Source organism: Megalobrama amblycephala, linkage group LG13 (genome assembly GCF_018812025.1).
Source record: "Megalobrama amblycephala isolate DHTTF-2021 linkage group LG13, ASM1881202v1, whole genome shotgun sequence".
Classification (NCBI taxonomy): Eukaryota; Metazoa; Chordata; class Actinopteri; order Cypriniformes; family Xenocyprididae; genus Megalobrama; species Megalobrama amblycephala.
The window spans coordinates 40,516,830-40,539,262 of NC_063056.1; the positions used below are offsets into that span (position 1 = coordinate 40,516,830).

General features: G+C 36.6%; 1 protein-coding gene across 1 annotated transcript in view; it reads left to right on the forward strand.

Moving 5' to 3' along the window:
• csmd3a (CUB and Sushi multiple domains 3a) overlaps positions 1–22,433 on the forward strand; it is a 343,356-nt gene that overhangs the window by 16,850 nt on the left and 304,073 nt on the right. The window contains 1 exon segment of the mRNA XM_048153480.1: positions 10,229–10,451. Coding sequence (XP_048009437.1) covers positions 10,229–10,451 — 223 coding nt within the window.

Sequence of the window (22,433 nt, forward strand, 5' to 3'; positions counted from 1 at the left end):
GCACTTGTCTAGAGAAGAGCTGCTGAAGATTCTAGTCTGTCATTTGTGTCGGTTATATCAATGAGCCAAGCATATTTAAAAGGATCTTATTCTGTCTTAGCGGATAGTGTCTGCACATCCCATCACTTCAAACTGAATCACAGCACTACACTGACCCTTTTGGAAGCCCAAACGGGCTTTTTTCTCATCTATCTGCATGCATATCCCTTCACATCTTATAGACGCAAGACTCTAAGAGGACGCCGCGGCAGATGTGCTGTACTCGAGCCTTTGGAGCTTGTCGACTCCGATTCTTCTCTGGCCATCTGGTTATGTGTGAAGAAATAAGATTGAGGTCTATTGTCATCTGTGTTCTGCCTCTCCAGTGGCAAAACAAATTGATTGAGCCCTCGTGCGTCTGTATGGCGGGTGGAGACGACGTGTTAAAATCGCCGCAGGAGCAGCTGGGTCCCGTGTAGGACTCGCATTCGTATTTGAATGAGATTTATGTGTTTAGATGTTGATTCGTATGACTGACCTATTTTCTCCGCTCGGCGAACGCAGCGTGATGTTAATGCTGTTTCTCCTATCAATTTATAGCGGGCGACGGCAGGCGCGGCGGCATCACGGTGTCAGCGGTCACCCCCGGGAGGGCAGCGTATAATCAGAGTGATTGGTGGATGAGACGAGATTTCCCGCCGTGAAAGTAAAGCAGAATGAGGAGGAGTGGAGATAAAGCATCTAAATGAATTTAGAGGCCGGGTGATTGTGCGTCATGGTCTGTTTTGTTTGTGTCTTTGTTGAGGGATTTTTGTCTAATATTTTACTATACCCAGGTTATTTACTTACTTTATTCAGACCACCATTCAGAAGTTTGGGGTTGGTAAGATTTGTTAATGTTTTTGAAAGATGTCTCTTCTGCTCACCAAGGCTGCATTTATTTGATCAAAAATACAGTAAAAATTGTAAAAAATTATTACAATTTAAAATAGCTGTTTTTGATGTGAATATATTGTAAAATGAAATTTATTTCTGTGATGCAAAGTTGAATTTTCAGCCAAGAACCAAACCAAGCATCTACGAGGAGAATCACAACATTACAAACTTTGATTTGAAGCAAAAAACTATGAAAATAGGATAAAGACTGTGAACTACAATCCCATGAAGCATTGTGAATCGAACAAAAAATGATGCAGAAATATAAAACTACTCATTTAAAATTGTATATATATATATAAACAATATATTTTAAGTTTATTGCAAAATATGCATATAAATACAAATATTTAAGTATTTTGAGAGCACAGAGATCGACTCGATTACGTCATTTGTGGTGTCTCGTGGGAGTGGGCGGAGCTAAAGAGCTCTTTTGGCACATGTTTCAACTCTGATTGGTGGAATTTTTGTACAGCATCATGGGTAATGTAGTTTTTCACCACGAATTCCACTGTTAAACACTGCTATTTTAAAAACTAAGCTGAAATAATGCGGGCTGACGACTTCAACGGAAGCAAATGTCTTCACTGTCACTTCTGATCAATTTAATGCATCCTTGCTGAATAAAAGTATTAATTTCTCTGAAAAAAACATAAAAAACCCAAAACATTTGAATGGTAGTGTACTATAAATAAGTTTATTGACTTTTTAATTGTTTGTGTATATATTTTTTTTAAGTGTTGCTGTATTTTTTGGCTCATGTCTTTAAGTGATCATCATCGGTGCGCCCTCAAAAATCAAGCAAGAATCATTTTTTGGGTGAAATTGTGTTTGAGGCGGTGGTTTACAGCGATCTCTAATGAATTCTGTTCCAGAAAGGTGTATTTCTGCAGCTGTTTCATGCTATTTGCTAGGTTAAAGATTAATCTGACCTCAACCCTCCAAGAAAACCACAATAAAGCAATTTCAGCATGAGATAGAAATCTTTCATAAGTGATTAACACGCATGTTTGATGTGAAGAGGTCTGTTGTGCCCTTCTGTAGCTCAGAGAGAGAGTGAGTGGGAACCATTTGAAACATTTTATAATGCAACCACCTGCTTTTTATATGATATAATCACTTTTTGGAGTGTGATCAACAGCGTTACATGCTTGCATGTCCATTCAAACTAAATGCTACGTGGATTTTACATACATTTGTTTCTTTGTTGCATGATTATTGTACATTTTACAATATTTTATAATACCCAAGTTAGTTAGTTATTTACTTAACTGTATTTATTTGTTCATTTTTGTGTGTTTTTTTGTTTTATATATTATGGATGGACAATTTTTTACATAAATATTCAGTATTAAAAGCTGTATCATAAGTAGTGATAATGATCATTATTGTAGCAAATACAGTAGATGTGTAGGATATAAATATGTCTCCTTCCGCTTGTTGTCAATACAAGGAAAACATAAAAAGAGGTTTGATAGGGACGCACCGATATGTAAATTTTGGCCGATACCGATAACCGATAATTCTATATATTTGAAAGCCGATAACCGACATATAAGCCAATAAATCTAAATCCAAATTTTTATATAATTTTTGAGAACCTGATTACAAAATTAAAAACCATGTCCCAAGCAAACAATTCTAATGTTTTCATTATAATATTAAGTAGTCTATATGACAGACTTGCGCTATACATTGCATTTAACTGTATTTTCCTTTTTGAAGTGATTTCAATCATATTTCAAGCAATTCAAAACCATCATAGTGAACAGTGTGCATCTGAAGTGTCTCAGCTGAAGGAAATAATCCATCTTTAATATATCAGCCAAACAATAAAAATATCGATACCGATATTGTGGCCGATATATCGTGCATCCCTAGGCTCTGATCATTTGCAGTTTTATTTTATGTTAATAATGTTGCATGGCCGTGATTTTCTTTTTATACTTAGAACTTACAAAAACCTTTAATTTAATAGAAGTATTGAGTTTTATATCTCGGCTTTCACACACTACGTCTGATAAAAAAAGAAAATAAGTGGTGCTGTCCATGTCTTCAAGATATGAGTTTTGTGCTCAGCCTTTAAAACAGAATAACAAATGTCTGAGTAAAGCGCTTGACAACGCTTCAGAAGTAACCCTCAATTCTAAGAGTCTATCTTATGCTTTCTCTGTCTAGACTAAGGGCAGTCGAGGGCCAAAGTCACCTCGTGATGTGACACTGATAATGGAGACAATGGCTGATTTCGGTCACGATTGCCTCCAATTGCAGCTGCCAGGAGAAATGAATGGTTTAGCATTATCCAGACAGAATTACTCTTCCCACCACAGCTGCAGAGACGTCACTCGCTCGCAAATGGATCTTTCCGCCTCTGAGTTCTGATTGGATGTGTGTGGAACTGTGATTGTACGTTCTATTGAATTCCATAGAGGTTCTGAAAATAACAATCTATTTTCTCCATAGGGAACAATAGCTTATAAACTGTTAAAGTCAGTCCTACTGTGAGCGACGAGGTTGTTAATCGATGATATTTACTTCTGTTGAAACCGTCAGCCCACATTATTCCAACTTTTTTTTTGTTTTAAACAATCAATGTTTAACAGTGTGGTAAAAAACTACATTAACCATGATGCTGTACAGAAAATTCCACCAATCAGAGAGTCGAAGCAAAAGAGCTCTTTAGCTCCGCCCACTCCAGTAAACCACTGTGAATGACGTAATCAAGTCGGTTTTTCCTACGATCTTATTTTGCAATAAACTTACATACATTGTTTTTATACATATAATCAACGTTTTTAAATGAATAGATTTGTGTTTCTCCATCGTTTTAAATTTGATTATGCTGTTTGCAATGCTTCACAGGATTGTAGTTCAAATCCCTTTTTGCTTCAAATCAAATTTTGTAATGTTATGATTCTGCTTGCAGCTGATTGTTTTGGTTCATGGCTTAAAATGGGAGAAATGAATGGAAAAAAATACTTCTGGAACCAACAGCGCTGAAAAAGTGGGCGGACACTAATGCATTGAATTCACTTTATATTAAGTGGCCTTAACTACTATGTACTTACATCAAAAAATAAGTACAATGCATGTTCATATTGAATTGCAAAACACTTTTGCTGCTATTGAGGTGCATTCGGGTAAGGTTAGGGACAGGTTTGGTGGTATGGGTAGGTTTAAGGGTGGGTTAAGGTGTATGGGATGGTCAACAGTGTAATTATAAATGTAATTACATAAATTAATTACAGATGTAATTACATGCAGGTGTTTTAAAAATATAAGTACAATGTAAAAACAGGTATGTACACAATAAGTGCATTGCATGTAGTAAAATACATTGTATTAGTGTTATTTTGGTTAGATAGCATTAGGTTGTGTGTCCACCAAAGCGTTTTTCATGGCTAGCATATTTTTCCAATTGTTTTCAATGGGAGCGCTGCGTTTTTAAAACAGCAGGAGCATTACAAGGCACTGAGCGTCTATTTTGTGTTGAGCACTCAGTGTTTTTTACAAGTTGGCGAGAGTTGAAAAATGTTCAACATTGGGTAAAACGCAGCGCTCATCACTGTCACTTTGTACCCAACCGTCCAATCACAGTGGAGGACGGTTGACAAAAACAAGCATAATAATGGAACAAAATCATTTAAAACGAGCCAGAGAGCAAATGCTTTACATTGTATTGACATTTTTATATAGAAACAGTGCAGAAACAAACTGTGTGTGAAATTATATACTAGCAACACTTCCGTGGATATTTCGTTTCATAGCAAGCAAAGCATTTCAACTGCAAAAAAAAAACAAAAAAAAAACTGCGAAACCGAAACGCTCTCAAGCGCTCACAGATAGGTGTTTTCAGTATTTTCAGCTGGCTAAAAACGCTTTAGTGCACTCATGGCCTTAGGATGCATTTGCAACTGAAGATTCTCAAATCTGAGATTTTCCTGGTAATCTATTCACTGTATGTAAACTGCACAACATATATTGTTTTATCTTTGATGTGATTTCTAAAGCATTTTTAACACTGTACCGTGATGTAACTGAACTGCAATCAAGTTGCAAAGGGTTTTTTTTCAACTTTTTTTTTTTTTCAACTTGCTTGGGTTTTTTATTTTATTTGCCATAAAAGGTTTGTGATAAAAGAGATTGGGCGCTTGCAGAATTTGCAAAGACTTTGGTGCTGTCTGTAAACGTTTGTTTGATGTTGAGCCTCTGGGCAATGGATTCATGGCTTTTGGAAAATAGTTTTTTCTAGTCATTTTTAGAACTGCATATACAGTAATGCAATAGACTTGGTCTTGACTTTTCCATTTCATTGTTTTCTAATCAACTGATTCTAATGGACTGATTTAAAGAGGACCTATAATTATGCCCTATTTCAAAGTCTTGATGTTGTTTTTGTGCTCTACTAGAACAGGTTTTCCTGCTTGAATGTTGATTATTTTCCTCATTCTCCATTGTTGCAGCTCCTCTCTTCCCAGTCTGTCAGTAACGCTCTGATTAGTTCCTGTCTCTATGAAGCCCCTCCTTCTGAAAAGCACACTGTGCTCTGATTGGTCGGCTGGAGCAGTGTGTTGTGATTGATGTTTGGGAAATGTCCCGCCCCTTACCATAACCGCCAGTTTCAACACACTACTAACTAACTCAACCAGGCCCCGCCCCTTTATTCTGTGCATAAATTATTTAAATGAGGAATATTGTGAAGAAAACTCAAGATGGAGGCGTTTCAGGGAGTTCAGAAACAGATATAGAGAACAACTCCTGCTGGAGGGACTTTTTCATGCTCAAACAGCAACATTGCACACTAAAGAAATATCAATATGCAATTTTAAATTGATATATTGCGGCGATACTTCATCTCATAGCATTGAAGGATCTTTTTCTAAATCCAGTAATTGGTGCATTCACATCATGACATTATAATGAAGGAGTCCGTCGATGCTGTGCATCATGCCTAACAATCGCCTTTAGTCATGACTATTTGCTTTATAACAGCTTCTTGCTTAATTCAATGACAGGGTCTTTAGAGACACGACCGCACATGCTGGAGGATTTCACAGCTTTTATTTCTGAGAAACAACTAGAAGCCTATTAGTATGTTTTTGCTCTAATTGTTTTTTTCATGTTTCTCTCCTATTAGATGATGTTTCCAATACAAACACAATTTCTTCCGTCCCTATAGATGGGATTAGTTTAGTTTGGATAAATTGAAATGTCAATTTAGAGTTTTAGCTGATTTCTCACAAACCTCTGGATCATATATATTTCCTAAAGAAAATTAAGCCTGCTTTACATATGCATGCATACTAAGCCGTCCTCATTCTCATTACTGTAATGAGATGATAATGGCATATTTGTTAAGTGATAATACACCATGGTGTAGTATTTACCTTATAGCATTCAGTTAATGCTGAATTGAAATTAAAAAAATAAAAATCATTGTATTATTATAATTTTTAATTGCAATACAGTAATGAAGAAAAATGAAAAGGAAATAAAAAAAAAACCAACACATTTCTATGAACAATATATTGCAAAGTTTGACTCACACAGCCTTCCTCAGGTGTTGCATAACTGCAGTGTTGCAATATAATGACTGTTTTTGCAAGCTGCCGGAGTGTGTGGGATCTTTCTATTCTCTTCATGGTGTTTCAGTGTCTGATGCACCTGCCTGTAATCATTCAGGTCTGAGTATTTATTTGTTACACCGATGCAGTATATGTTCCAGTGAGAAGCAGTTTGTTTGTCCACGCTGAAAGCAAAAATGCATTGCATTACAATCAGAAGAACAAATCAGAACATATTTGATTTTTTATGTGCGGTTATATATTACTTTAATATTAGGGATTACAATTATTAATCTAATTACAAGATGTGCTGGTTAATAATTAATAATCACACATCTGAGAGATTACCCCCAAAAGATCATTTAAAGCACTGTTAAAAAAAAATGATTTTCATGATTTTTTATCACAACATTTTTTGTCTTTTGTCAAATCAACTTAGATAATTAATGTGGTTCAGATAACAATATTTTGAGTTTCTGTTGATTAAATCAATTGCCTTCATTGTGTTAACTCAAATTTTTAATTTCAATGAACCCAGAATTTTAAGGCAACCAGGTTACTTAAGTTAAACCAACAATTATTTTTTTTACAGTGAGGGGACCTTTTACAAGATGTAATATAAGTCTCTGGTGTCCCCAGAATGTGTCTGTGAAGTTTCAGCTCAAAATACCCCACAGATCATTTATTATAGCTTGTTGCAAATGCCCATTCTTGAGTGGAAGGAAAAATATGCTGTTTACGTGCATGTGTCTTTAAATGCAAATGAGCTGCTGCTCTCCGCCCTGCTTTCCAGAACAGGGCGGAGCCTACAGCTTGTGCCTCGGATACTCTGCCGAAAACTAACAAATCATCTGTTTGGTTTTGATGATCATCTCTATCGCAGCCATGAAGTTTTGCTTGCAGTTGCAAGTTTACATGATATAAACTTGCAATTGCAAGTTGCAAAGTCAGAATTACATGATATAAAATCGCTATTGCATGTTATTAAGTCAGAATTGTGAGATATAAACTTGCAATTCTGAGAAATAAAGTTTTTTTCCCCCTCCGAATTGAAGCCGCAATTGCGGGTTTGTCTCATAATTCTGAGAAAAGAAGTCACAGTGCTGGTGTATAAGAGACGAGGCAGTACAAGGAAATCCACAAATAAGGGTCTTTACTGAACGAAGGAGAAAGCATACACTCAAACACATATAATATAACATTAAGAACGGACAGGGAGTGAAGGGAGTGAGTCAATTATAAAGGGAGTGCTGATGACGAGGGAAGTGAGTGCAGGTGTGGAGACAGGAGGATCCTGGGAAATGGAGTCCGGGAAACACGGGAACTGTGACTCTTAACACTTTTAAGGCAACAATGTGGCCATTAATTTTTTTTTTTTTAGTTTTTTTAGTTTTTTTTAGTTTTTTTAGGTGCATTTACACAGACTGTTTAATGCAGCTCAGAGGTGGCATGAATATGAATGAAAAAAGAAACAATACTCTAAAAATTAAACTTAATTGGTCACTTAATTAACTGAGTCATTCATTCAACCAATTCATTCAAACGGCTGATTTATTCCAGAACAAAGCAAGTGTCCGGCTGTGTCTGAAATCACAATCTCTTGAGTAGGTACTTATTTTAAATAAGTAATTACTTTGTGAGTGCTAAAAATATAGTATGAATATATATATATATATATATATAATATGAATGTTATACTACATTCACCATGATTTCATCATCATGTGACCTACCAGCGCCAGTTGTGTCGCTTCATTGTCATTCACAACTCCTCTCCCGTGGCCTCATGGGATAGTAAAGTGTCCATCATAGGCACACTTCAGAATCTTCAGAATCTTTCTGGAAGCAGTAGGTCATCTGGGTACTTTTTTGTGAATTCGGACATACTACTTTTTTGTGTACTATATAGTAGGGAAATATGTAATTTCGGATGCAGTCACTGTCATTGAATCAATTCATTAAAAAACACTGATTCATTCATTAATGAAACACTGCTGCATGTTGATCGGAGATGCACAAATTTGGCTAAATTTTTTGGCGAAATTGAACAAAAACAAGTTCAGTAGGGTTCTTTATAGAACTCTAGGGTTCTTGACTCAGTTTTATAAAACACTTTATGCCAAAAAGGAAAATATATAATGAGAATTGTCTTAAATTATTGCGTAATCCAATTTTTTTCTAATGATAAAGTATGTTTACAAGCTGTTTAATTCATAAAAACTAATCAAAATAAAAATTAATTAAAGCAAAATTAATTAATTAAAAATAAATCCATAAAATTATCCCATTATGGGAACCCTAAACCCTTTAAGCTTCAACATAGAACCTTTTCTTGAGCATTAACTAAAGTTTATTGAACTGTTGTATTAAATCAGCAACACATTTGCAATCGTGCTGATATTCGGGAAAAATGTCAAAAAGCCAAACAGGGCCCTCATTTTTGCCTCATATCTTGAATTTTACTGGCATTTTAACTGCATTTCTAATAGGCTTCATCCCATAGTCAGCTTGCGCTTAAAGTGTATATTTTCAGCCAATGCATTTTCACAGTGGGCGGGGTTATCAGGCGTGATGTTGTACAAATCAAAACTAATGGCTGACAAAATATCCTGTTGCGATTTGTATCTGGTTGGAATAAGCCCTCACATTTACACTGACGAGAGCTTTTATCACAGTGTTGCAGTAATGACAGTCTAATGGCAAAAAGTCCAGATGCATCATACTAATGAGAATTTTCAAGGAAATGTGCTTAATTGTCATGAAAATGATGGAAAAATTTCTTAATGGTTCCAAAAATAGTCTTTATTTTATTTATGCATTCTCTTTGCATTTTTTTTCTGGTGTCTGTGGATCTGAGTTGTGTGGCTATGAGTCAGTACATACCTCTCCCTTCTGAATTCATTCCCTCAGCTTTGAGAGTGAGGGGGAAAAAAAGATGGGAGAGGAAATATCCTTGATCTCATGGAGTCGGCAAAGCTAATTACGCCTTAAGGGAAGCGGAAGGGGATAAATGGAAAAGCTCAATTAATGCTGGTTGTCATTACCAGTCTATTTGCTCAGGTTGTGGCATATAAAAAGCCCTACTAATTTGAGGGTAGCAGGTGTAGACGCACACCCACGACGGCGGTCGGGATGACATATGAGCAACGGTCATTAAACCGAACCCCAGACATCTGACGACGGTGACTCAAACACGACGCACGGATATAGTAATTCATGTCACACCCAAACCATTACGGGCATCGGCGCACAAACTGGCACGATTTGACTAATGTGATTGTGATGTCAGATGCCACCAGTTGTTTTTCTTTCTCAGAGAGTTGAGTGATGTGTTAAACTCGGAGAGGAATACTAACTAGCTGCACAAACAATTCCCAGAGGATAATTGTATTGCTCAGAGATTGTTCTGTCATAACTGAGGAGATGTTGTCATAACGCAATTCGCAAACCTTTTTAATTCCATAATTTGGTTTCGAAGTGAAATAGAATGCGAGAGAAATTGATTTTTGTGCATCAGGAATTCCAAAACTGGGACGCTCTGTAAATCTGTAAGTCTGAGCTAGCAACAGTAACCAAGGGAGGCGGAGCTTAGTGAAAGGTCAATTTCTGATGGGTAAAATCAATCATTCTGCCTTTATTAGAATTGAATTGGCAATACATCACATTACCAAAGAGCATACGTGGTTTCAAATGTTTCATGTTGACTTGCGAGACTATTCATATTCTCTTCTCTTTCCCTCTTTTCGCAGGTTTCATTTTTACATGTGGTGGGACATTAAAAGGGAAAAATGGGACCATAGAAAGTCCAGGCTTTCCTCACGGATACCCTAACGGAGCGAACTGTACGTGGGTTATTGTAGCCGAGGAGAGGAGCAGAATTCATATAGTTTTTCAGTCCTTCGCTGTGGAGGAAGAATATGACTTTTTATCTTTATATGATGGACATCCTCATCCTGCGAACTTCAGGACGAGGTAAGAGCTGCAGATTAAAACATCTAAATGAGAGTTTTGTGGTGTTAGGTATGCTAATGTACTCCTTATTATTGGGACAATTAGAAATAGCTGTAAATGTGAGCCTTACTCATTCTGGAAAATATTGATGACATCATTATTTGCTCAGGGGCTTATGCAAATTGTCTCAGTAAAATGAGAATGTCCTTCCCACTGAACCTCCTGCTGCTGACTGAAATAGCAAGTAGCAAATCGTGATTCATGTGACATCAGCTAAACCCTATTGGCTATAAAATGGAAAGGGGGAGAATAACGAGATCTTCCATTTGTTTTGCCCTGACTTCCTGTTTCAATAAGAACTGTGTCCACACAGGAGAGGCTGTGTGAGTAAGAATAATGTACATTCATTCTCAAAAAATAAACAGACAGGGATTGGAAGGGTATTTCCTTTATTGCGTTTAAATGTTTTTTAGTAGTCAGTTGGAAAGTTTTATATATATATATAATATGTATGTATGTGTGTCGATATATATATACATATATACACAGTGTATATATGCTGTGTACTATGTATGTACTATATATGCATATAGGGCTGCACAATTAATCCAATTTCTAATCGCGATTACGATTACGGATGCTACGATTTCGTAATCGTTTAAAGGTGCGATTACAAGGAAAAATATTTACTTGCATTATTCTGCCCCTATTATTATACCATGCATATGTTGACTTATTATTATTATTATTATTTAAAGAGGAAACCAAACCCATATATAGTTGACATTTACTGCTATAGAAAACAATAAAAAATTGTGTTTTCAGATTGTTTTTTTTATTTTTTTATACAAAAATATGGCATGCAGTTGCTTCAAACAATGGTATAAAGCTATTCAATACATCATTCAATGCAAATTGTGATAATTGTATTTTAAAATCGCAATTACAGTTTCAAGGGAATAATCGACAATTATGATTTTTGTCATAATCGTGCAGCCCTAATATATATATATATATACAGTGGGTACGGAAAGTATTCAGACCCCCTTAAATGTTTCACTCTTTGTTATATTGCAGCCATTTGCTAAAATCATTTAAGTTCATTTTTTTTCTCATTAATGTACACACAGCACCCCATATTGACAGAAAAACACAGAATTGTTGACATTTTTGCAGATTTATTAAAAAAGAAAAACTGAAATATCACATGGTCCTAAGTATTCAGACCCTTTGCTCAGTATTTAGTAGAAGCACCCTTTTGATCTAATACAGCCATGAGTCTTTTTGGGAAAGATGCAACAAGTTTTTCACACCTGGATTTGGGGATCCTCTGCCATTCCTCCTTGCAGATCCTCTCCAGTTCTGGTAAACGTTGGTGGACAGCCATTTTTAGGTCTCTCCAGAGATGCTCAATTGGGTTTAAGTCAGGGCTCTGGCTGGGCCATTCAAGAACAGTCACGGAGTTGTTGTGAAGCCACTCCTTCGTTATTTTAGCTGTGTGCTTAGGGTCATTGTCTTGTTGGAAGGTAAAGCTTCGGCCCAGTCTGAGGTCCTGAGCACTCTGGAGAAGGTTTTCGTCCAGGATATCCCTGTACTTGGCCGCATTCATCTTTCCCTCGATTGCAACCAGTCGTCCTGTCCCTGCAGCTGAAAAACACCCCCACAGCATGATGCTGCCACCACCATGCTTCACTGTTGGGACTGTATTGGACAGGTGATGAGCAGTGCCTGGTTTTCTCCACACATACCGCTTAGAATTAAGGCCAAAAAGTTCTATCTTGGTCTCATCAGACCAGAGAATCTTATTTCTCACCATCTTGGCAAACTCCATGCGGGCTTTCATGTGTCTTGCACTGAGGAGAGGCTTCCGTCGGGCCACTCTGCCATAAAGCCCCGACTGGTGGAGGGCTGCAGTGATGATTGACTTTCTACAACTTTCTCCCATCTCCCGACTGCATCTCTGGAGCTCAGCCACAGTGATCTTTGGGTTCTTCTTTACCTCTCTCACCAAGGCTCTTCTCCCCCGATAGCTCAGTTTGGACAGCGGCCAGCTCTAGGAAGGGTTCTGGTCGTCCCAAACGTCTTCCATTTAAGGATTATGGAGGCCACTGTGCTCTTAGGAACCTTAAGTGCAGCAGAATGTTTTTTTTGTAACCTTGGCCAGATCTGTGCCTTGCCACAATTCTGTCTCTGAGCTCTTCAGGCAGTTCCTTTGACCTCATGATTCTCATTTGCTCTGACATGCACTGTGAGCTGTAAGGTCTTATATAGGCAGGTGTGTGGCTTTCCTAATCAAGTCCAATCAGTATAATCAAACACAGCTGGACTCAAACGAAGGTGTAGAACCATCTCAAGGATGATCAGAAGAAATGGACAGCACCTGAGTTAAATATATGAGTGTCACAGCAAAGGGTCTGAATACTTAGGACCATGTGATATTTCAGTTTTTCTTTTTTAATAAATCTGCAAAAATGTCAACAATTCTGTTTTTTTCTGTCAATATGGGGTGCTGTGTGTACATTGAGGAAAAAAAATGAACTTAAATGATTTTAGCAAATGGCTGCAATATAACAAAGAGTGAAAAATTTAAGGGGGTTTGAATACTTTCCGCACCCACTGTGTGTATATATATATATATATATATATATATAACATAGAAGTCACTTTGTGTGTATAAATACACACGCATCACGCATTCATAGTGACTTCTGAATCACTATTTTACATATACACACACACATACACACATATCCTGCTTTTTCTACTTATCTTCAAATAAATTATTGGGCTTGAAATATTGATTTGAGTTTAAATGTTTTTTGTGAAGAAAAAGTAGTGTTAGAATCAAGTATACCAGACACTTTCTGCACTATCGAGTCATAACTCCTTGCTTATTTGTGAATTATAGACCTGATTATCGTGGGGCTAAAACTCTTCCAAACACTTAAAAGCACACAAAATTAACCTGCACTAACTCTCCTCTAATTAAAGGGTAAACCAATTATTGCAACAAAACTCTCCACTAGCCAGGAACAAAATCAGCAGACCCCCTGCCTTCAGGTAGCTGAGATTCACTCGTGGCAATTACAATGATTGAAAGTATTTATTTTATGCCAATCTGGGCTTTACAGACTCTGTATCCAAAAAATTACGCTTCATTAGCTAAACAGATTGCAAAATAAGTGACATATTGCTCTAGTGATGTCATTTCCTCCAGAATTCCCTCTGTTAAAATGTCAAACAGTTGTCAGAAAAATACATTTCTGCTTCAAGTGTTTGTTTTTTTCTCAGAATACTTCCTTTTTTGATTTGTTTTCGGTGGTACAGTACTGCTGGATTGATTTCGATGCCGGAAAGTGTTTGACTGTAACATCGACTCTTCACTAAGCTCCGCCCCCTTGGTTACGGTTGCTAGCTTACAAGCTCTGTAGAACATCATCATTTAGTGATGTATTGGAGATTTCAGTAAAATGGTTTCATTATTTTGCTTACATAGACTGTGAAGCATTTTTATCTGTGTTTTCTTTGAGAGAAATTGTTAAATGCCCCTGATTAAAATCTGCGAACGACTGTGAATCAGAATGAGACAAGAACAGAAAAGCCTCATCTGATGACGATTGCACCTGATACGTGAACATAACAGTTTCTGCATGCTATGTTATTCTGAACTCTTTAGTTGCTGACTTAAATGAAATACTTGAGCAAAAGTTTAACAACATTACTTTACCTTGGAGCAAATCCTGGTGGCCTTGCTGTTGTATACACTGGAAAAAATTATTTGTTTTCCATTAAAATGATCAAAAACTTCTTAGATCAAGATACATGTACTTGAGAAGCAAAACAACTTAAATCTTGTTTGCTGAAAAATTGAAAATGAAGTGAGTTTATGTTTAAAACAAGGACAAAATCTGCCAGTGAGGTCAGAAAAATCAACTTGTTTTCTCTTTCAATTAAGTTTATTTTTCTGATCCCACAGACCGATATTTGTCCAAATTTTATGCACAAACTCACTTAATTATATATATATATATATATATATATATATATATATATATATATATATATATATATATATATATATATATTTTTTTTTTTTTTTTTTTTTTTCAGAAAACACCTTTTTGCTGCTCAAAAATGCATCTTTATTTAAGAAATTTTAGATCTTTTTAATGGAAAACAGAACAAAATACTAAGCAATAACTTTTTTTTTGCAGTGTACATGTTCATTTTTTGAATAATCGGTTAATGCAAGTGATTTTGGAAAACTTTATATACGCTATACGTGATGTTTGTGAAATTCTGTCTAAATCTATCAAAACAGATATGACTTTAGAAAACAGCAAAAGCTTGTCTGATAATATGTTGGATAATGTAGTTGTTATGGTAGGATTGGTCAGTAACATTTATGGCTGGCTTAATAAAGCATAAATTGTTGTTTTTGAAGGATTTGAAACAATTTTCCCTCAGAAATAGCTAGTAAATTTAACAAATAATTACAAAGGAATGGCAAGTAACACAATAAATCAGAAGACATTTTAAAGTAGAAAGACTGAAATAATATCTTCTTATAAAACATGCTCCAATCATCATTTCCATCTGGTCACCGAGCATTTGAAGTTTTCCCATTTTATACTCTCTTTAATAGACCTTAGATTGAATACAGCAAATCTTCACTAAAACACATTGTGGAATAAGAGCAAGTCCTTCATTATCTAAGCTGTAAGTAAATCAATAGTTTTTCTCCTCCTCTGCAGACATGGCACTTCATTTGCCATTATTAAAGCATTAATCTTATGAAGAATGTGGAGGCAGTAATGCCAGTTGTACCATGTTCTTGGGTTTAACGGAATTACTCAAACATTTATGAGTATTGGGTAAGTGCTTCGATAAAAAAACCAGCAGAACAGTCGTTTCATTACCATCAAGTAATAGATGCTCTTGCATTACCGTCCAATGCAAGAAGCAAAACTTGGAGCCGTAGAGAATCATACTGCCTCTCGGTACAAGCAGCATTTGTCGTCGTTGGTCCACGAGAGCTTGTCAGTGCAGTACATTTTGTTATTTTGAACGATCTACCTTCTCCTTGAGATATTGTGTCCCATTGAGTGCTAGCCCCATTATGTCTGTGGCTCTGTGAGGGCTGGTTCAAGGCAGACTTCCTCTGAGTTTGTAAAAAATGTCACATAATGTTCATGAAAAAGAAGAGGATCCCCAGCATGCACTGTGTGTACCAAGGATGTGCATTATTCAGAAGTGACAGGATGATGAATTGTAATTTGAATTTGAATGTGAGGAAATAGAAATTCATACAACCTTTAATTTTAAGTAAGAAAAGCTAAATATGACAAGTCAAACTCTGGATTTTGGGTTGATAAAGACTAGTTTGATAGATGGATGAATGATAGATGGATGTATAGAACGATGAATGGATGGATGAATCGATTGATGAATGGAAGATAGATGGATGATAGAGCGATGGATGGATGGAAGATGGATGGATAGAACAGTTGATGGGTGGATTGATGGACAGGTGGATGGATGGATGAATGGATGGATGGAAGATAAATGGATGGATGGATAGAATGATGGATGGATGGATAGAACGATTGTTGGATGGATGGATGGATGGATGGAAGAGAAATGGATGGATCGATTGAACGATTCATGGATGGATGGATGGATGGATAAAACGGATGGATGGATGGATGGATAGATGGATGGATTGATGGATGGAAGATAGATGGATGATAGAGCGATGGATGGATGGAAGATGGATGGATAGAACAGTTGATGGGCGGATTGATGGACAGGTGGATGGATGGATGAATGGATGGATGGAAGATAAATGGATGGATGGATAGAATGATGGATGGATGGATAGAACGATTGTTGGATGGATGGATGGATGGATGGAAGAGAAATGGATGGATCGATTGAACGATTCATGGATGGATGGATGGATAAAACGGATGGATGGATGGATGAATAGATGGATGGAAGATAGATGGATGGATGGATGGATGGATGGAAGATGGATGGATGGATGGATGGATGGATGGAAGATAGATGAATGGAACAATTGATGGATGGATGGATGGATGGATGGATGGATCGATTGATGGATGGAAGATAGATAGATGATGGATAGAATGATGGATGGATGGATAGAACGATTGTTGGATGGATGGATGGATGGATGGATGGATGGATGGATGGATCGATTGATGGATGGAAGATAGATAGATGATGGATAGAATGATGGATGGATGGATAGAACGATTGTTGGATGGATGGATGGATGGATGGATTGATGGATGGAAGATAGATGGATGGATGGATGGATGGAAGATGGATGGATGGATGGATGGATGGATGGAAGATAGATGAATGGAACAATTGATGGATGGATGGATGGATGGATAGAACGATTGTTGGATGGATGGATGGATGGATGGATGGAAAAGAGATGGATGGATCGATTGAACAATTGATGGATGGATGGATGGATGGATGGAAGAGAGATGAATGGATGGATGGATTGAACAATTGATGGATGGATGGATGGATGGATGGATGGATGGATGGATGGATGGAAGATGGAAGGATGGATGGATGGATGGATTGGTGGATGGATGCGTGTATTGATGGATGGAAGATGGATGGATAGAACAATTGATGGATGGATGGATGGATGGAAGAGAGATGGATGGATGGATCGATTGAACAATTGATGGATGGATGGATGGATGGATGGATAGAACAATTGAACGATGGATGGATGGATGGATCGATTGAACAATTGATGGATGGATGGATGGATGGATAAAACAATTGAATGATGGATTGATTGATTGATTGATTGATTGATTGGAAGATAGATGGATGGATGATGGAAGATGGATGGATAGAACAATTGATGAATGGATGGATGGATGGATGGATGGATGGATAGAACAATTGAACGATGGATGGATGATGGATCGATTGAACAATTGATGGATGGATGGATGGATGGATGGATGGATGGATAAAACAATTGAATGATGGATTGATTGATTGATTGATTGATTGATTGATTGATTGATTGGAAGATAGATGGATGGATGGATGATGGAAGATGGAAGATGGATGGATAGAACAATTGATGAATGGATGGATGGATGGATGGATGGAACAATTGATGGATGGATGGATGGATCGATCGATTCAACAATTGATGGATGGATGGATGGATGGATGGATGGATGGATGAATTGATTGATTGATTGATTGATTGATTGATTGATTGATTGATTGATGGATGGATGGGTGGATGGACGCGTGTACGGATGGATGGATTGATGGATGGAAGATAGATGGATAGATGGATGGACGGATAGGTGGATGGATGGAAGATGGATGGATAGAGTGATGGATGGACGATAGATGGATGGATGGATGGATAGATGGATGGATGGATGGATGGATAGAACAATTCATAGATGCATGTATGGATGGATGGAACGATGGATAGATAAAAAGAAACTTGAGAATGTGACATTACCCTTCTCGAGAGCATTGGACAGTAATCTGTGTGGTGCAGGATGACTCATCAGTATCTTTGGTCTGAAAATATTGGTTGAAAAATAGTTCATTTTAAAAGTGTATCAACTTTTAGGACACAAAACCCCATTTTAGTTTCAAGGGAAACTGATTGACCAGCAAGTATTATGAGAGTCATACAGGAAAAGCTTCCCAGCTGTATCTCCTCATAATATTTTGTTCCATTTTTTTTCTCTTTCAAATTTTAAACAGATTTTTGTGTATCAGCATCTACATCAGCAATTTATTTCACAGCACAGATTCTGTCGGAAAGGCCTGGATCTCAGGCATCTCAGGATGTTTTGTACCCAGCAAATAGGGAAATATTTAGCTTTCCTCTGGCGACCCTCCATTTCAACACATTCTGGAAAAATCCATTTATCAAAGCAATTCAAACAGATGCCTTTGATACGTTACTTATCCCACCACTGCCTGACATCGCAATTTGTCATTTTTCCGTTCAGAACGCTCTGTCCCAAAATAGCGCTGCACGACTCGGAGCAGCACAACCTGAAGGAAAATACACAATGGGTCAGGAATGATGATGCAATATCTGCAATTAAAGCTGACCTGTTTGACGAGTCAGATTACAGACTTTCATTACAGTGTGACAATTAGTTAGACAATTATTAATTGATAGTTTTTTTTGACTCATGCTTGTTATTAAAACTAAATATGATACTCTGACAAGCGTAATATGTCATAATATTGTGAATAATACCTTTTTTGACTAATTACAGACTCTTTACCTGTAGGAATATTCTTCCTAGCATGGCGAAATAATTACATGTTTCAGCTATGCTAATGTTGAAAACGTGTTGCACCTGATGGAGTGATTTAAAGTGTCATGAAGCATCTGATTTTAGTGCAGGTCAGTTCTCTGCAGCTCTGAATCAGAGGTTAACCTGGAGGGAAGGAGAGATCATGGATCATGCGCCCCAATCAGCTTTATTTTGCTTCAGTGAGGTTAAAGGAATAGTTCAACTCACAGATAAAATCCTGTCATTATTTAATCAACCTCATGTCGCTCTAAACTCATATGACTGTGTTGTTTGCTATTTTCCATGCAAATGCAATGAATTTACCATTAAAAAAGAAATTGTACAAATGTCTTTTCATACAGGCTTTGTGCGAGAAGAAGCAATTGTGTGATTTGTAGTGTATTATTTATATATGATTATAGCTTTTGTTAATATTTTAAATTAGCTTTTATTTTTATATATATTATATTTACATGCTAGCATGATTTAACATGTTCCTAACATGATTTAGCGTGTTGCGGTCATATTTCTGGCATGAATTAACACATTGCTAGCATGATTTAGTATAGTGTAAATGTGTTGCTAACATTATGAGGTTTAGCATGCTAGGTAGTAGCATGTTTCTACCATGATTTGGTAAATTGCTACCATGATTTAATATGTTGCTAACATGATTTAGCACATTGCTATCATGTTCCTAGCATAAATTAACACATTTCTAGCATGTTTTAACATGTTGCTACCATGATTTAGTACAATGTTTACATGTTGGTAACATGATTTAGTACATTGCTAACATGATTTAACATGTTGCTAACATGATTTAACACATTGCTATCATGTTCCTAGCATAAATTAACAAATTTTTAGCATGTTTTAGCATGTTGCTAGCATGATTTAGTACAATGTTCACATTGCTAACATGATTCAGCACATTGATAACATGATTTAACATGTTGCTAACATGATTTATCACATTCCTGGCATGTTTCTAGCATGATTTAGCACATTGCTATCATGTTCCTATCATAAATGAACACATTTCTAGCATGTTTTTGCTTTTTGCTAGCATGATTTAATACAATGTTCACATGTTGGTAACATAAATTAACACATTTCGAACATGTTTTATCATGTTGCTATAGCATGATTTAGTACAATGTTCACATTGCTAACATGATTTAACATGTTGCTATCATGATTTACCACATTGCTGGCATGTTTCTAGCATTAGTTAGCTGATTGCTAGCATGTTTTAGCATGTTGTTAACATGTTGTTAACATGATTTAGTATGAAGTTCACATTTGCTAACATGGTTTATTACTATCATGTTTCTAGCATGAATTAGCACATTGCTGGCATGTTTTAGCATGTTGCTAACATGATTTAGTATGATGTTCACATGTTTGCTGACATGATTTAACACATTGCTAGCATTTTTTAACACATTGCTAACGTGTTTTAACATGTTAATAGTATGTTTCTACCATGGTTTGACTTTGCTAACATGATTTATCACATTGTTTGCATGTTTCTAGTATGCATTAGCACATTGCATACATGTTTCAACAATTTTAACATTATTTAACACATTGCAGGCATGTTTCTATCATGTAATTAGCACATTGTTAGAATTTTTAACATGTTGCTAGCCATGATTTAATACCATGTTAACATGTTGCTATTGTGATTTAACACATTGCTAACATGGTAGAAACATGTTAACAACATTCTAATGCTAACACTATGTTAAAACATGATTTGACACATTGCTAACATGTTTTAACATGTTGCTAGCATGATTTAACACATTGCTATCATGTTTCTAGAAATGATTTAACACATTGCTAATATGTTTTCGCATGTTGCTTTCATGATTTCACATGTTCCTAACATGATTTGACACATTGCTGTTTCTAACATGAATTAGCACGCTTGTTAGCATGTTGCTAGCATGATTTAGTACCATGTTAACATGTTGCTATCATGATTTAACAAATTGCTAACATGATAGAAATATGTTAACAACATTCTAATGTTAACACCATGTTAAAACATTATTTGGCACATTGCTAACATGTTTTAACATGTTTCTAGTATGATTTAACACATTGCTAATATGTTTTAGCATGTTTCTTTCATGATTTCACAACGTTCCTAACATGATTTGACACATTGCTGTTTCTAGCATTATTTAGCACATTGCTAGCATGTTTCTAGTATGACTTAACACATGGCTAACATGTTTTTAACATGTTGTTAGCATGATTTACAGTAGTACCATGTTAACACCTTTTGCTATCGTGATTTAACACATTGCTAGCGTGTTTCTAGTATGATTTAACACATTGTTAATGTTTTAGCATGTTTCTTGCATGATTTAAGACATTGCTCTTGTGTTTCTACTTAAATAGGATTTTGGTAACACTGATAATTTGTTAATGAATCATTGTTTTGAGTCAAATCTTTGAATCGATTGATCCATTTCACAAAGTTGGGCAGTGTTTCCCAAAAGAATCGTAAGCAGATTGTAAAAACCATTCATTCACAAACTGGAATGAACCAGTTCTCAGTGATCAGGTTGCAGTGGTGAGGATTATCAGTGAATAATGAGTTAAATTAGATCCTCACACAGAAGAATATATATCACACAAGTTGTATGAACTACTTTCTTGATGCTTTTATGGTGCCTTTGCATCTTAAAAGCTTCAAAAGCATCAAAGCTTCAGCCCATTTCTTTTAATTGCATGGAAAAGAGTGACCAGCACAATGCAAAATTACTCCTTTTGTGCTCAATGCGAGAAGGAAAATCTTCTGGCTTTGCACATGAAAGGTGGATAAATAAGCCCAAAAATTTCATTTTTTGAGGGCGAACTGTTTCTTTAACCTTTCAAAGAATGTGTTGTAGAGTTTCATGACCCTTTAAAATCAGCCGAAGAGTGCCACAAATGAACAATAAACTGAGGCGCCACTTCAAAACATCGTCAAGATAAGAGTCAGAATGAAAAATTGCCTTCTGTCCTTTTCTTAGCCAGCAGCTACGATAACAACGTCGCTTTTCAGAACGTGTTCTCGCAGAAATGCGCATACGTTTGCATGAGGAATGGCTGAGAGTCACTTTTCTTGACCTGATGAATGGATTCAGTGCGAGCGTGAGTAATGCATTTGTCTCATTTTGGGAAATTGCTAAAGCATATCTGTAGATTTCTCTTTCTTCAGCAGCCGGCTTCAGAGATACAGGGCTGTAGTCAAATACAGATTGACGACAAAAAGACAAAACATGTCAGAATCAAGGAGAGGCTTTCTAACAAAGTCTGATTGGCGAGCCGGTGCTCTGTATGCGAGGCCAATCGGAGCACACTTATTTACTCAACCTTCAGAGCGTACCGTGCTAATTGGATAACGCAGTCCGGTCAGATGTGAGCGCTATGTGTTTGAGTAATTGGCCTGTCTTGCTTCTCCTAAATAGTGTCTGCCCAGTCATTTAACTTTGAAGTGTCTTCGGCGCGCACACGTGCAAGGTTTTGCATGCTGAGAATCAACATTCTTTGATGTACAGTGTCATCTTGTAACCATAATTCGCCTTACGAGTCTGGGGAGAAAAAGCTCAAGCTCTTTCGTTAGTGTCAGTGCGGTTGATAAATGACATGTCGGACTAGC